This window comes from Colius striatus, chromosome 20 (assembly GCF_028858725.1).
Source record: "Colius striatus isolate bColStr4 chromosome 20, bColStr4.1.hap1, whole genome shotgun sequence".
NCBI classification, from domain to species: domain Eukaryota; kingdom Metazoa; phylum Chordata; class Aves; order Coliiformes; family Coliidae; genus Colius; species Colius striatus.
In genome coordinates, this window is record NC_084778.1 from 5,919,467 (window position 1) to 5,936,558 (window position 17,092).

The window sequence follows — 17,092 nt, forward strand, 5'->3', positions numbered from 1 at the left end:
TCATTTTACACTGGTTAACACATCAAGGAAGGTGAGGTTGCAGAATGAGATGAATCTTGCAAACTTGAGAAGAAAGTTGCAGTCGTTATAGAAGTCCAGGCACAGCCGAGATGCTGGTTGCAGCTGCCATCAGTACTGCAGTAAATAAGCTTACACAGCACTTGACACTACAAAAGATATCTCCAAACCTTTACCAATCTATGTGTTTAATAAAAAAACTGACTGTGCACCTTTGGTAGGAGAAACAGAAAGAGAAAATGAGGCACTTCCTGAGGATCAAATCAGGTATTTTTCTGCCCGCTTGCCCTGATCAATGGGAAAAACTTCTGCAGAGACATTCCAATTTAAACCTCTTTAACTATTAACTCAAGGCCACCATCACATTTCAATATAGAACATTTAAATAATCAGAGGAGTTTCAGGTCCGTTAAAGGTGCAGTCAGGCATCCAAAGGGGTATACAGTTTAATCTGTTTTACTGCTGGTCCAACATTAATTTTCTCATTATTAATGGATGGAAAAGCTCTTTTGTAGCCAGGGAAGCGTAATTATTTAAAATTTTAGATGTGTTGCACTTCACAGCTCTCAGCTGTTAAACTGGCAGGAATAACACTTCTGAAAAACAGATCACTTATTTACCACATTTAAAAGGAAAAAAAAAAGGCAGATATTTATAGAACAGCACCCTTTTTTAGCTATTTACTAATTATCTTATTTGGTAAGCTTCCTTCTGACATTAAAATTACCATAATTAAACAACAACAAAATCAAAGTACAAAAGTGACCAGAATTTTACATGTCATTTACTGATGTGACATTCCTCTCTGGCACAGAGCTACAGCACAACTCTGAGGGACAGTTTCTCAATCCTTCCGTTTTCCTGACATTAGCTTTCAATTCCTAATGTTAAAAGTTTGAAGTTCTTATAGTTCATTCTCAACATAACCTTCTTTTTAACCTGTCCTCTTCTAATGTACTGGATTGAAGTCGCACCTTAATTTCTGCTCTTTGTTTTCTACACTGTTTGCAAACTTCTACTCCCTCTTCACTATACTGCTGGAATTATGCCACCATTCATTCAGTCAACTACCACAGCTTGAAAAGTCCCCCACTTCTTGTTCACTGAGAACTCCTTTCTTCCCCTCTAAACCCGTTTCCTTGGAATTTTTCTTACCACTCTGCCCTTGACTCCATAAGGATCAAGTCTTACATCCTTTCCTGCCTTATATAGACGCTACCGTGGTCCGAGAATGCATCCCGCTCTGAACCTGCCAGGTAGCTGTATGAAGTTACATTTCTCTACACAATACATACAAGTACTTATGTATGTTCAAATATACTTCACCCATCCCACAATTTAAAGGTTGGGGCTACTGCCAAATTGAAGGTGTACTTGGCTACAGTAATGTTTTACTTAATTGTCATATTTTCAGTTTGATTTTAAGAGCTTGTACTGAAACATATTGCATCTATTGCTCCCTCTGAAATGGTGAGAAGCCGTGACAGAATCCTATAGCTGGCAAACACTTCTGTGTCTACGTTTAAGGTGTGCAAAGAAAAGATTTTATTGAAAAAATGTCCCAAGAGAAGACCACCACTGAGCTTTTGTAACAAAATGTCCTTTTCAGAGGCTCTAAGTCTAGTTACTTGCCTTAACAAATTGGCAATTGAAGTACAACCTCTAAAAAAACTCAAATACAGGATAATTCTCATATTTCCTGGCTACCCACAGCCACCTACTGGATTTTCTGTAGATACAGTCCTTGGCAACAAACCCTTCCCTCCCCATCCTGAGAAACAAGGCACAAATCTCATAGTAACAGTAATGAGTAAGATCTAAACAAACTTCAAATAGATGTGCAAACATCTTAATTTGATTCCCAAAACAAATACAAGAACAGATACATTTGCCTGCATGCTCTCAGTAACAAGGAATAAGAGCAAAGAAATGACTGCTCTGCTGCTCATCAGCAGAGTCTCACACTATAGTCCAAGTCCAAATCAGCAAGCCCCAAGCTCAACAGCAAAAGTGAAAATCTGAAACTGGGAGGTCCTGCAGTCCTGTAATAAGTTACTGGCTTGTACTATTACAGTTACTATGCAACTATGACTTCTTGAAGGAATTCATGTCAAAGGCTGTGCCAAATGCACCACAGAAAAGAGAATGGAGATTGCACGTGAAGGGCAGCCTGCTACAATCCCTGTGCCTGAAGCACCTGGACTATCTCCCATGGAAAACCTTGACAGATGTTAGAAACTCTGTATGAAGAACAGGAGGCTACGAGCAGTTCAGATTCTGCACTGCCAATAATCACAAGTGAAAAGAAGGAATTAAGACCTAAGTACAATTTCCCGTTGTGCTTGCCTCAGTAGCTCAGTCTGACTTCCAGAATCATTCACTACATTTGTCTGTGTTACTTGAGGCTCCTACAGAAAGTGGAGCTACAGAAAGAGGAGCACTGCAGTTCACATTGAAGATGGACAGAACGGTAACAGATGTCTTAGTGCCCTCTATAATCAAACTCCATTTTGAGTGTCAAGATTCAGAGAATTAGTGAACATACCCAAATTTAGAGCTAATTTCTCTACATTTCACTTATCTCTAAATCGTGAAAATGACATATATACATGTTTTCACATTCCACTTATTCACATATATACATCCTTAAGACAATGTGACCAAACTGCATTACAGTAATTAGTACTAAGCTTGCAAAGTACTTTTCTGTGTAAAGGTTAAAAACAACAGGTAAGTATGTTAGTCCTGTGGAGGTCTAACTTATATGAATTATCTTCAGCAAAGGATAGCCTGGTTCTGTTTCTCAGGATAAGCCAGAAGTTGTTCTTTCCTTGTGTAAGACTATTACAATTCAATGGCATGGAAGGACACATAAAATCAAAGTACAGCCACAGTGGATAGCTGGCATCCCTCAACGTTCGTAAGGAACGGTGCCAGCTTTAGGAACAAAAATTAACTGTCTCAAATTTCTATAAGGGCTGAGAAGTAAGTATCTCAGCAACCTGGCAGAAACACAACGTACTGCCTGGAAAAATGCTACCAGAGTTCAACTGGAGGCGGGGGATTTTACTTCAGACACCGAGGTTATTCACCCTAACACCCACTTACAGAACTGCTGCATGAATCCAGCAGCCAGAGAGCGTGGAGATTTCTCAGTTTTATACAGCACATTCTCTTCTGGCCTCACCACCACTGACTCCACCACAATCCTCACTGAGACAATTTATGCCACAAACGTACACATTAAATGCAACAGGCAGTTAGGCAATGACAGTGTTTCTACCTAGTTTTCATAGGAAATTCTTCTGCAGCATAAGCCAAGGTGTAAACCAGTGTAAAATACAATTAGGCTGTAACCTCCCTTCTGTCTTACTAAGCCAGTATTGTTTAAAAAAAAAAAAAAGCAAAAAGCAAAATAAAAGATAGAAAAGAAAAAAGCCAGTATTGCCCAGGAGGGAAGGCAGCACATACAGATGAAGCACACAGAGCACATGCTGCCTGCGTGCACTCCCGTAGCACCCTACGTTGGTGGGGCTGCTGCTAAAACTGTGACCCCATCACGTGTACCTCAGGGAGAGCCAGTGATACAGAACACATCTTCCTTTGCAAGCTAGACAGAATCTAGCCCTTCCTCCTTTCTACAGGGGGAGAAGAAAGAAACTTATTGACCCATGCACTAGACAAATGAACAGACTATCCATTAACTAGTGAATTGCACAGAATGAAATTATGTTAGAGACAATAAAATGAATATGACTTGAAAGCGTTCATTAAAACTGTCACCAACCATCTAAAATTTAACCTACAAACCACAGCTATCATTCATATGTCACACAAGAAGCTTGCCAAAAAACACAAATTAACTTGTGCAATGATCAATAATTTTGACATACAATAAATTTGGGGTTTAATTGTAATACCTACAACTGCTTTATAAAATATTCTCCTAGATTCAGAAAGAAAACAGTAAAGTTTGGTCTAGAAAGCACTTTCCTAGGCAACAAACAGAAGTTTTCCAATCACATCAAAAAAAGATGATTGTAGCAATATCTTCACAGCTTTTATTGGAATCAAAATCTGAAATGTAGAAATTAAGAACTGAGATTTATTAGTTATGCCTCGATACACAATTCAACTTCCTTTTCTTTAAGAATCTCTAGGAAAAGGCAGCCTCTGGGTAAAACACATTAATATGTTGTGTGAAATCCAGCCCAATCAATAACTCAAGTTAACCTAAAAAAGAATATCCACCCCTGTGCTTCATATTTCTACAAATCCTAGAAAATCTTTACTTTATGACCCTAAACCATACCAAATAAACAGAATTCATGTGTCAGCTACAACACTGGCTCCAAATACTGAGAAATAAGTTCTTCTCTCAGCCCATCTTCTCAAAAATTGTCCCACATGACCCACATTTTGTAGACAACAGATACCACTGCAGGCAATACATTTTTGCCTTTAGAAAATAATAAAAAGTACAGTCAGAATTAAATAGCAGAGGAGGTTGGATATTTCCAGGCCCGTTGATAACATTTGCGAAAGCAAGATGAGCAGCTGGTCTAGATTGAAAGGCTGAACCAACTGTTTCCTGTCACATTTAGCAGCCCAGCATCATTTAAAGTCTTAATATGAGGATGAAGGAGAAAAGAAATTCTGTAACTTTTATCACTGTGCAATCTGTATGAAATCCTTGATTTATAGAACTTCCAAAATCCAAATAATTTACTTTTCACTTTCTTTGAAGTACTAGTAAGAAATAGCTATATGTTAAAAATACATATATTCCACATTTAAGTATAAAGCTAAAATTTCTTATAATGACACTTTTAGCATCACTGTTTATAAAACTTAATAAAGCTTGGTATGTCTACACAATTTTCTGTTTTCCTAGAGCACAGAGAGGAAGGTTACAGTTTATCATGAAATTTGTCTATTAGCAATGGTAACTATAAGGTAAAAACCTATCTATCTGGAAGTGATTTCTGAAACATTGATCTTATTTCCTTCCTTATGGATTCTATTTTTATTGTATTATCTATGGCTGTACAGAACTTGCACAAGTGTGGACAACAATATACTTAGCAACTAATATTCAGCTTTAGCACAAATAAAATGTCTATAATTTGCTTTTAAATGTGGTAAAGTAAAGCCAATTTACTAAAATAAAACTACAGCCCCATAGACTCTAAAATTACTCTTAAAAGCACATATAACTATTTCTATAGTATGAGTAGATGTGCATAACTTACACACAAGTTGGTTTTAATTATCACAGTTCATAAAGACGTTTATACCTTAGATCTGTCAAAATGAAGAGAGGAATTCTGTTAGTTTTTACCATGTTAAAATCCATACAGAGTTCCTCCTTTCTAGTCTAAATCTAAGATCCTTTAAGCATGTCCAGTTTGCTAAAAGAACTAAAAAGCAGATTCCAGGATGCTTATCAGTTGTGTGATTTACAGGCATTCTGCTTTGAAAAGTCTCACCAATCGTGACTGCGTTTTAAGTCAGAAGGGACTACCTCACACCACCCATATCGAGTCTTGTCCAACGCACAGGACTAAGTTGGAGCACTCCCTGCCAACATCATAAATGCTGCCATTAAAATATTTGTTTTAATTCTGACCTCAGAGTCACAGCTAATAAACAAGAAAGGCAATGAGAAATTGAAAAACAAACTCAATGCAGCTGTTGGACTGGACATTTCACAACTGTGTTTAACTGCATCCTTTAATTTCACTTCTATGAATAGAAGCCATACACCACAGCTTGCATGCCAGCTAGTCAACCAAGCAGTATTTTCTTTTGAGTTCATTTTGCAGTGTTACTCTGTCATGTAAATTTTACTGTATTTTTAACTTTTCCTGCAAACAATGGCTGGCTATTTGCTGGTAGTTCCTCATCAGGACATGAACCAGCAAGGGACTGCATTTGTATTGTTTTTCCATAATCTTCCTCACATACAAGAGGAATAGAATTTTTTTGGTGTATAATACATATTTATACATCAGTCTAGAGCTCATTTAAAAATATCCAGTGATGAGAAGATTAATGTTTTAGAAACTATGCATTTAGAAACTGTTTAGAAACGCATTGCAAAAATCACATTAAAGCAGATACGGAGGAGTGAAACATAAAGCTTGTGTTGTTCCACAGACTTCCCAAATATTGTTTGCTTTTAAAGAACTATTTTTAAAATATATCTTTATAACAATAAATGAAAATATCTAATTCCCAGGATTAGAAATACCAATTAGACAGAAAGGAACCTGAACATACTTGAAAGAAATGTATTTAGAAAAGAGGAAAAACGAGGCTGCATCTTTTTGACATTGCAGATACAAATAAAGAATCAGATGATGAAAAATTAGGACAGCAACAAAGCCAGAATTTCCAGTTTATTTTAGAAAACATTCCTTTAGTATGGAAGAAAATACAGATAATGATCTATTTTTTTAAGTATAGCACATTGGTGTGTTTTTCAAATACGTAACATCCTCCTCTCTCAGTTTTCAGGTTTGGTATGTGAAAAGATAATACCTACCACCTCACAGCCCTCCAAAACCAAACACTGTTTCCTTCATGTGTAGGGGAAATATTTACATTTTTTAAAAAATCATTTGTTTTTAATAAATGGAAATTTAACTTCTAAATAACATGCATCCTTAGAGTTTTATATTGAACTGTCTTACCAACAAAACAAAAATAAAGGAAAGCAGACCTCTCAAATTACACTGAAGTCTTAATTCACAGTGGCATCTCCATTCAGGATATTCGCATCCACAACTTTGCTCAACACTCAAAACCTCACATGAAAGTAAAACAGTGAATACTTTGGACCAATATTAAAAGGAACAGCAATAAACCAAAAGACTTGAATGACGCCGTACACAGAAATTTTCATAACAGATCACACCAGAGGTCTGTGTAGCCCAGTGCATTTATTGCCTTTGACAGCAGTGACTAGCAATCATCTGTATGCCTACGATGGAAGAGGGAACAAAGTGAATTAGTTTTAATGGACTATGGCTGACATCAGAAATGGTGAGGTTTTTTCCTCCTTTCTAAATCACAGTGTCTAATACAACATAATGAAAAACGAGGATGTTTGTATGGTTCCTTCAGTCTCTAGTCTAGACGCTCTCTAGTTCAGACTAATCCAGTTTACCATTGAGCAATGGTTTCTAATTGGTAACATTTAATCTCTTCCCTTCCCTCCTCCCATTTCCTCTCCCTGTGTCAGATCCTGCATACACTTAAAACTCCTGGCAGACTATCATCCACATATTAAAAGCTTGGCAGCTTTTCTCTAAACATCTTAATTTAGGTAATCCCCTAAGGTGTATTCCTTCCTTTTGTGAACTTCCAAAATTTAGCCCAGGGCACCTTCAGCCAGAGTTTATGTAACAAGCTCTTATCTATGTTATGTAGCAAGTTGGATTTTTCTGTGATATGATAATAACTGTAACACTCTGCAAACAAACTGTAGCCCATATTTTTATGATATAAAGATATTTGTAAATATATAGATATACAATTTTCAAGTTTCATAGTGACAAATTCCTGTACAATGTTGCATTGACAGAAAAACATCTTAAACATTTTTGGTAACTATTTTCTCGGTTATTCTCCTGGCTGTATTTTAATTATGGTTAAAATTCAAACATAATCAATACAAACCTTAGTGTTGATACTACTGTTTTACATTACATAACAGATTTTTTTTACTGGTTGTACATAACTGACATTTCTAAACATCTTACATTTATAACATGGAAAAGGCCTAATCATCAGTCCAAGAAATGGTGGAAGGCTATATTCTCCTGCAAACCACAACAGAGCACACATGTTCATCAAAGAAGAAATCATGCAGGTGACATTATCTGCAACTCACTGCAGCAAATAACATCCTAGATTATTTTGACTGTAATCCTATAAAGACAGGCCTTGTTCCTGCACCCAATCTACAGGAATTGTGATTTTCTTTTGGAAAAAAAAAAAAGGAACATGAACAGGAACAATACGACACGTAGGTTTGGGAGCACATCTACACAGATGCAGTCTGAAAAAAATCAATCTAAATCACCTAATGTGAATTAGTAAACAGCACTAAATTGTTGTCTGGACAGTCTGTCCACAGTAAGCTTGCCTACAGTTCATCTAAAACTGAATATTCAAGCTAAAATAAATCAAGTCAACATTAACGCTAAGTAGAAACATCTATACAAAAGCTTAATGTGATTTTCATTTAATAAGCAAATGAAAGTAACTGGTCTTAGAGTCTCTTTGTAAGTATAAGCCTCTTGTTTCCACTACATCAATATACATGCCAGAGGTACATTAATAAAGGTCCCAGTCTATTAATATTACTTTACTTCCTTGTATTACATACCCTCATCTTGAAAAGTTTTAATAAAATACCCAAAGTCTGCCTAAAAGTTAGCAGTTGCCTTCCTTTGTTCAGAAATGAGAGTGGATGTGGCGCTTACTCTCTCTGCAGCAGCTGCTTTGAACAGCTGATCAGATGAATGTTCAAATATGAACTAAATATTCTCAGAACGCAGCTTACTTCCCTTGCAATGGGTTCTGTATGCCTGAGATGTGGTTTTCTTCTTACATGTGGATCCTTCTCAATTAGGCTGAGGAAATATTATTATTCTTCCAATCAACTATGAAACAGTGCTAAAATCGAAAGACATTCAGCAACTGTCATTCAAAAAACTCTGCATCTGCAGCAGCCAGCCTATGGTCTATCAGCAACAGCTTCCCACAAAATTCATCCAGTTTGTTGGCCATTTCCAAGTGACATGAATTATTCTGCTGGCAGGCGCCTACTCCTGGTCATCACCTGCACTGAGGCCCCACAACTCCTTCCTCTTACATGCAAGTCTCCTTGCCACATACTGTGGTGCAAACTTCATAGGAAAGAGTTGTGGTAAAACATAAATAAATATCATGTGTATGCACTATTACTAAGGAGATACACTGCAAAATCAGATCCCTTTTTCCTGTTAATATGCAGCATATCTCCCATGGCACTTGGCAATGCTAAATTACTATAACATTTAATTTATTCAATATTGAATAGATGTTTTATTAAAGAAAAAAATCAAAACACTCCTGCTTCAGGAAAGGAACCTTCCAGTAAGTCACAAAAACAATGACTAGCACATAAAGCATTATGTAAATAAATCATTATTTTTGACATGCAGTGAAGTGTACAGAAAAAAAGTGCCAGTTTCCTCTGGAAGAAAACGATACACGAAACACTCACATTTTAGCAATTAAAAATCAAAAAAGAAAACAAGTAACAGCGCCAAGTCACCTGAACTTGAAACCTGGAATCAGATTTATTAAGCACACTTCCAAAAACAGAACAAGACTGTTATATAGGAAGTGTGCCCACCAGCCAGAAGAAACACTGCCACCAAAGCTGACAACACAACTGGCAAGGAGAATGGATTAAGGAGGCTCACATCATAATTTTTATTTTTACCAGTGGAACAAAGACCCAGTTAGCATTTCAGGTCTGTTTCCCAAAGATGCAATCAGCAACAAATGGTAAAGGAGCACCAGCTCTTTTTCACTTTTATTAAACTGCTACATATTTTACCTATTAAAATGGAAAACGTTAAGCAGAGAGGTAATAACAACGTATGTAGGGACACAGCTTTTCCAAATTCCACGGGACTAAGGGATTTTGTGGATGAGATGTCTGCTCTGAAATCCTCCACTCCATTTCCCCCCAAAAAAACTCACTCCCCATAGTAAACCATCTTAATTTTTTCTGTAAACTAAAATTTTACCTACAAAGGAAAAAAACCTGAGAAAACTGGAACTACCAAGAACTGCAGTTTTTCTTCTTTCCCCCCCCTCCTCCCAATGTTAATGATTTGCTAAATGTCTTAGACTGAGACTTTTACAGTCTCCCTAAAACCACCTGACTCAGAAGCAAACTTTTATTAACATAAGGGTCTGGAGGAGGTATACAGGGACATGGCTAGGCAGTTTTTAAAAAATGCTCAGTAACTATAGTGCCCCCAAAGTATACTCAGAAATTATATTTCTAGGTTGTTGTTCTATTACTAAAACAGATTTTCAGAGTAGCTATAGATGTAACATGAAAAAGCTAACTCTATGCCAAGTTCTCATTTTCTGCAAATACCTAAAAAAAGGAAAATAATAAAATGCAATAGATTTGCCCTGAATTCAAACAAAAGGTAGATATAATGCCAGCATAAGCCACTACATAAATGTCTATAGCACAATGAAATGCTGTGCAGAAACAACCCCGCTTGCTCTTTCACGATTTTACCTTGTAATGCAGCTAAAGAAAAAGCATGCACAGCAAGCTCTCATAGACAACTAATCCAGCCTGGAACTCCACATAGATTATTTATCTTGCTGCTAAGAAAAAGCAACTTCCAAAGCTTCAAAACCAAAGCAAAATAGCACAACAACAAAAAGATCCTCTCCCCATCAGCAAGAGTCCTGCCATCACTGCAACAGGCTTTCAATCAGATCCACAATAACATATTTTGAACCTCCTAAGTGCAAAAAAGGATTTCTTCTTGGTTTTAAAAAGAAAGATTAGGGAAAAATATATCTGTCATTTACTGACATTAGTGAGCCTCTTTCCTCCCCATTGGATTGTTTTCTGATCATCATACAGTGAAGGAGTAGTTTACCCCTTCCCAGCAGTTATTCTCACAACAATACCTGTAAGTTCTGTTCTGTTATTTTATCACAATTAACTTATCCCTAACAAGTTCCTTCTTCAGTATGAAAACATATGCAACAGATCCCACCGTATCCCAAAGTCTCCCCCCAAACCATGCATCTGAATGCAACTTATACCTTAACAATACAGCTTAAACTGACTATGGCGCTATTCTACTGATTTACCACACAAAAAATCGTACCTAGCCATCTTCCATACCCACTGACCTTCAGTGGTTTCCAGGCTCAGTGATGGCTTTGGTTTAGGTTTTTTTTCAAATACAATCCTGTTCATTTTTACAGGCCTGAATACCTGTGGAGCTCATGGGCCTTTGAGATGAGATATGATGAAATTAAGCTATTTGATCAGCTACAGAGAATAAAATAGTTCACTGTAATAGATCAATGTTCCCTGATTGTCTTTATAGTAAAAAGTTGTAGTTGTTATGCTCTAGTGCAGCATCCAAGATAGTACTTGATGAGTAAAAGTGGTTTTTCACTACAACCAGCCAATAGACAAAGCCAGTATCAAAAGCCACTTCTCGTTTTGTTCTGCTTTGTAATGAGATCAGCTTGATTGGCAATATACCACTACATAGTGGATTAAGATGATGTTACTTACGACACTGGCTTCAAACAAAATTCTGCCTTGATGTTAAATAAAGAATACTGAATCCTGTGTTGTGTGCTGCTTTCATACTGCAAGCAGCTGAGGTCATAGTTTTTAAATGTTTTGATGTTGCTGTACCCAGAACATGTGGCACAATTCAATACCTTCCTGTTAATCACCCCTCCTGCAAATACCTCCTAATATACATAATTATAATCAGTCAAAATTAACGCCAATTAGAAAATGTGTTTCATCATTAGAAGTATCGTATGGTACCATTAGATCTAAGGTAACAGTGTTCTGTATCATATACAAAAGACTATAAATTTAGTACCTGAGCAAACCAAAAGGAATTTAATGATCCTCTAGGTATTATATTTCTACCAGAATACAAAGCAAGAATATTACTATTCTGGAATCAGTGAAATTGACTCTCAGTTAAATGCAGAGTTCCATGAAAAAAGTCATGTTAAGTATCAGAAGAAAATTCAGTCAGATGAGAACACAGTTTTTAATGTCAAAAACTCACAGTGAAAATGCTGTGAACTGCAGACCACTATTAAAGAGTTCTGACATAACAGATGGGATGTCAGAATAAGACCAACTGGCAAGTAAAAGTGAAAGCATACATCACAGATATTTAGTTTTATTCTTTGAAATGTGATTTCATCCTCAAGATCTTCATGGCATTTGTAACATTTTAGAAACTGTTAACTTAGGCAAGTGGAAGTTGTTAATTCACTGGCCATTCACTGACTACTACAGCATCCACCAAATCCCTTTTTTTTCCTTTGTGCTGTCTATCAATAGAGTAGTAAACCTGTTAATTGTCAAATGAATAAGATTTAATAACAGTCAAGATCTGTTGTTATCACTTCTGCCCACAGTCATTGTTCATTTATAAAGAGGAGGGAGAGGAATAGGTACTTTGGATAAGTTTCTTAAAAGTACTTTCAGATCATAGCTGGTTTCACTCAGGAGAGAGGGTAGAATCACAAACTCCTCATCAACCAAACACATAATAGCAGTGTAAGTTACTTTAAAATTAGTGCCTGTGAAAAGATTCTTTTTATATTCATGTTTCTAGAGAAGTACAATTTAATACACGTGTTGATCCTCTGGATATCTGCAGATCAGAACAACTGGATACCTGTCAGAATACCCAACAAAAGAGTCCCCTAGCACTTAGGCTACATTCAAAGTGGTAGACTGTATCCTCTCACATATCCCATAGTGTAACAGTTGCTTAGAATTTAATGTGTGTGACATACCCAACATCCAACAGAGCAGCTCAAAAGTCCTAATAACAATGAGTAGATATTTGCCCATGACACGATGGTACCTGCAATTCCTTCAAGGCAACGGAACATATGACTATGATATTTTACTGTCTTCATCTTGTTTATAACTATCACATTAGAACAGTAAAATAACTTACCACTAGGGTTAAAAGCCATACAGCAAATAGGCTTTTCATGTGCAGGGAAGTGGGCCACAATGCCATCGCTATCAGAGTCCTCACTGACAAGTACCTGCATAATATTAATAGAGACAAAGGAAGGTTAGGGAGTAAAAATACACATAAATGAAACTAGCAAGTTACTGATACAGGAGTTGTTTTATAAGATACACAGTGGTATGAATTAGAAATACAACTCCATGTGAACTAAACACAACCAACCTTCTGTAACGTTTTTCTGATAGAGAGCTGCTCAAATAACCTTCTGTTAACTAGAAAGGATTATGCACTTTATACCTGGATCCTCTGTTTATTTATGCTATTCAAATTTATTTATGCTATTTATGCTATTCAAATAATGCAAAAATGGAAAATGTTAATGTTTTACTCCATTAAATATTAATGGCTGCGTGGAAGCTTATTACAAAGAAAGTCTGTATGCAGCACACCAAGAAGCTACACTGAAGGCTTCCATTGGCATTGGGTGAAGCAAGGGTTGTGACCTCTCCTGTGTGTCCATAATCAAGAGGGCATATTACTCAAATTTGTGACAGGAGCTCTCCTGTGGAAAGGAGTTCTCATTCCACCAAGCTCAGCAGCAGGGTGCAGTTAGGCTAATGTAAGGAGGATCAGTGCAATTACACTGAAGAGGGCACACAGTTCTTTAAACAACACGTGATTTTCTCAAAGCAGTAACAAAATTCACATAACAGAAGGCAAAACAAGATGCAGCATAAGAGTTTTTCAAGACATGGGAATAATTAACCATTACATAAATCAGTATTTTCTCTGGAAGGATTCAAAGTATACATGGCAAACAAGCGGGAAAATGGACAGTCAAATCCAGTCAAAGAAAGTGGGTTCACTTTCATCCACCAGTTGTGTACGTAGGAACACTGCAGTTTGCATCCCACTAATAAATGATAGTGGACTTGAGTTATCTGGATTTCCAAATAATGCAAGAAATGCTTAAGACTGGGAGTGTGTATGAAAGCAGCTGCATTGTGAAATATGCAGCTAACAAGAATTTAATCCATCTTGAAATTGTATCAATAGACATTCAATAACAGTATTACAAAGACTGTTAATCAAAACCCCTTTAAAAAAATCATGCTGTCATAAAATACCTTCTTGAGAACAAAAAAGCAATGAAAAGGTAGGAGAGAGTTTTCACAACAGAGGGAAATTGAGTGGAAAATGAAGTATGTGGACTGAGATCTGTGATCAACACAATCTTCCGGAGAAAGGGACAAGGGATGAGCTTTTAGGTTTTTAACCAAAAAGGTATTTAAAACTACTTGGGCTAGTCTGACTGTGAAGGCAACAAAAGGACCTCCAAAAGGACACAAAATCACCAATAACTAATTGTACGAAAAGAAAAAGTAGTTTTATGGAAGACAACCAAAAGATGTGTGGACAAAATATATGCAAGAGCTGTGAAAGTATTTGGTTCCTTGGTTACATCATGTTAAAGACTAAATTAAGTAAAACAATGAGGAAGATCTGTCAGAGAAGGACTTAATAAAAGGGTGTCTGTGGTGAGCAAAAACCACCTTCTTAATAAGATAGTGCAAAATTTCCCATTTCGAGTTCAGAATAATTTATCTGCTGCTTCCAAAACAATCTGAAAGGTTTTTAATACTTCCTATTCCTATCAGGATAATTTGAAGATATTTTTATGCTTCAAAAAAAAGAAATCATCTTTAAATGTTTAAAGAAGTCACGTAATATGGATGAAGAGGCCTGTGCCTGACTTACTTTAAATGTTCAAATTACTTGGCACTGTCACATAAGCACAATTATGGTTTTGCTTTCTGTTGTCAGCATTTCGTGCTTATTCCAGAACCACTAACCAAAGGGTCTGGAGATCTTCCTAAGAGCTCTTCAAAGAAACAATATGCTTTTCTCAGCCTATATAAACTGCACTAAATAACTCCTATTCATCATCTTTTCACAGCTCCCACTTTTAGGTAACTTGGCCTTATCCTAAACATTTTGCCTTAATTAAAAGATATACAGTAATGATAAAGTGACATCATAAACCAGCTTTACAAAAGAAATAGAAGGGTTTTGAAAATCTGGACTGTTAAACAAAAAAAATCAAGAAATGTGTAGGTATCAGTAGTATCTAAATCATTGCTAAAAACAGTTATATAGCACATTTCACCTGCTACAGACATTTCATCTTCTACAGACTGTAAACTGGCTTTTTTTTTGTTGTTAAACTGATGACAGATGGACCACTGTTATCATCCCTGCCACATAAAACACCTACTCCACAGACAAGGAATACTCTGGATGGTAAGATGACCTTTAAATACTTTTCCTCTGGAAATATGATACGAGGTAAAAAATTCACATAATAAACTGTGAAACACCTCAGGTACAGTAAACCAGTCCTTATTTTGGCTGTTACACAATCCCATCGTTTGTGATAGAAATACAATGAAGAACAACTTATTGGCATAATGTCCCATCAAGAAAGAAAGAAAAGCCACTGTGAATTTGTGCAAGGGTAAGATGATGCCGAAAAAATGTTCATCTTTTCAAAATCAATATGAAAATAATTGGAATGGAACAGGGAAGAAAAGTACTCTTCTTAAAATCATCAACTTGTATTTAAATCTTCAGGCTGCACTGTCATGTCGTTCCCTCTGCACTTTTGCAGTGGACAGTTGGGGAAAACACACATCACTTTTTACAGTTTCATCACTACAAAAGAAGACAAAAAAATACCAAAGGAATTGCAGCAGTTGACTTGACTACATCATCGACCAAAGAAGAGCCTCTTTGGAAAGGCTTCTTCTGAACCTGCCACAAAACAAAAGCTTGGTTCACATGGCAACGTAGAGCTTGCATGGCTTGAAAATCATAGTATGATTTTCATCATTGTATACAAGTTGAGGAAAACAAAATTATGCTTGTATAATGACATGGTGCTTTCTACCAGAATACATTATTTTCTGTATTAAAGATCTTTAAATGGATCTAAGTGCCTCAGTACAACAGGGTTTATATAAATTTGGATAGATCAAATTGCACAGTTTTCGTGCAGACAAGGATGAAGACTGGAGCTGTATAGTCATGAAGAACTATTCAAGGCCTCCAGAGCTCAAATTTTAGCAAACTGCTTCTTGCAAAGGTTGAATTCAGGAGAAGATGCTCCTTGTGAAGCTGCTGCAGAGAATGATGGTCACAGGCTAACAAATGACACTTTAAAACAATACTGACATTGTGCAACTGGTTCCTTTCGTCCAGTTTATGGTTTCTTACCACTGAAAAGAGTTGGACATTTTTCTTGGAAGTCAAAACAGTGATACAAATGGCTTAATAATGCACTCAAGTGCTATCCAAAAGCTCGAAGGAAGTAGCTCATTGAGCTTCCCAAAGCACAGAGCAGACAAAGCCCACAGGAATCCCGAGGCTGCAATTTTTTTTGTCCCAAATAGGCTTCGTTCTCCAAGGTAGTGGCTTCTAACCACTCCACTATTAAGACTAAAAGACCTTACAAAGCCTCTCATTGAAAAAGGTTCATAAATCTTAGCATTACTCTTGTAATTGGACAGTCACTGAGGTTCATAAGGACGTTCCAGTATCTTGCACAGTTCTTTATGATTTCATGTAGAAACATGATTTTTAGAAAAACAACTGACAAGAAAGAAACACTGAGATACTTCTACCAAAATGGCTTTGTACATTAGCACTCAGCCTATTTCTAATGCCCACATTGTATCTCATCAAGAGAGCTGCAACACAGTTTTCAAAAAAGCTGCTAAGCCAACAAGAGTCCATAGCTGGAGGTGCTGAGCCAATGCTGTAGCTGATGGAAGATGAATCAAGTCCTCTTTATCTTATTCTTACAAGATAAACAGACAAAACACCTAGGGGATCATTACATTGACTATTAGAAAACCGTGTTTGCTTTGAGGGCAAGAGATAGCTGAAGCCAAAGCTTTTTTCTCCTGTGCCATATTTTTCTTCATTCGTTATATTTTCCATACTGCTGAACAGAAGCCACTAGCAATTATGACTTCAATTATTTTAATCTTTAAAGGCAAATTACACCACTTATCCCAGTGGAGACATGTTTTTAAATAAAACATGAAAGTAACACAAATAAAAGTGGACACAAATCTAATCAAGCAGGTCCTACTCTTAATAAAATTAAGAAAGAATAATCCCATCATCATAAAAACAAATAGGTTTGTCAGTATTTATAAATCTGAATATTATATAATCAAGAGATCTTTGCATGTATATTTAGTAAGGTCTCCATTCATTTA

At 36.5% G+C, this 17,092-nt stretch overlaps 1 protein-coding gene across 10 annotated transcripts in view; it reads right to left on the minus strand.

The window, feature by feature from the left end:
* Window positions 1–17,092, minus strand: part of BCAS3 (BCAS3 microtubule associated cell migration factor) — a 344,925-nt gene that overhangs the window by 255,598 nt on the left and 72,235 nt on the right. For all 10 annotated transcript variants that reach the window (XM_062012154.1, XM_062012155.1, XM_062012152.1 and 7 more), the window contains one exon: window positions 12,789–12,882. In XM_062012154.1, the coding sequence (XP_061868138.1) occupies window positions 12,789–12,882 (94 nt within the window). The remainder of the gene's footprint in view (window positions 1–12,788; window positions 12,883–17,092) is intronic.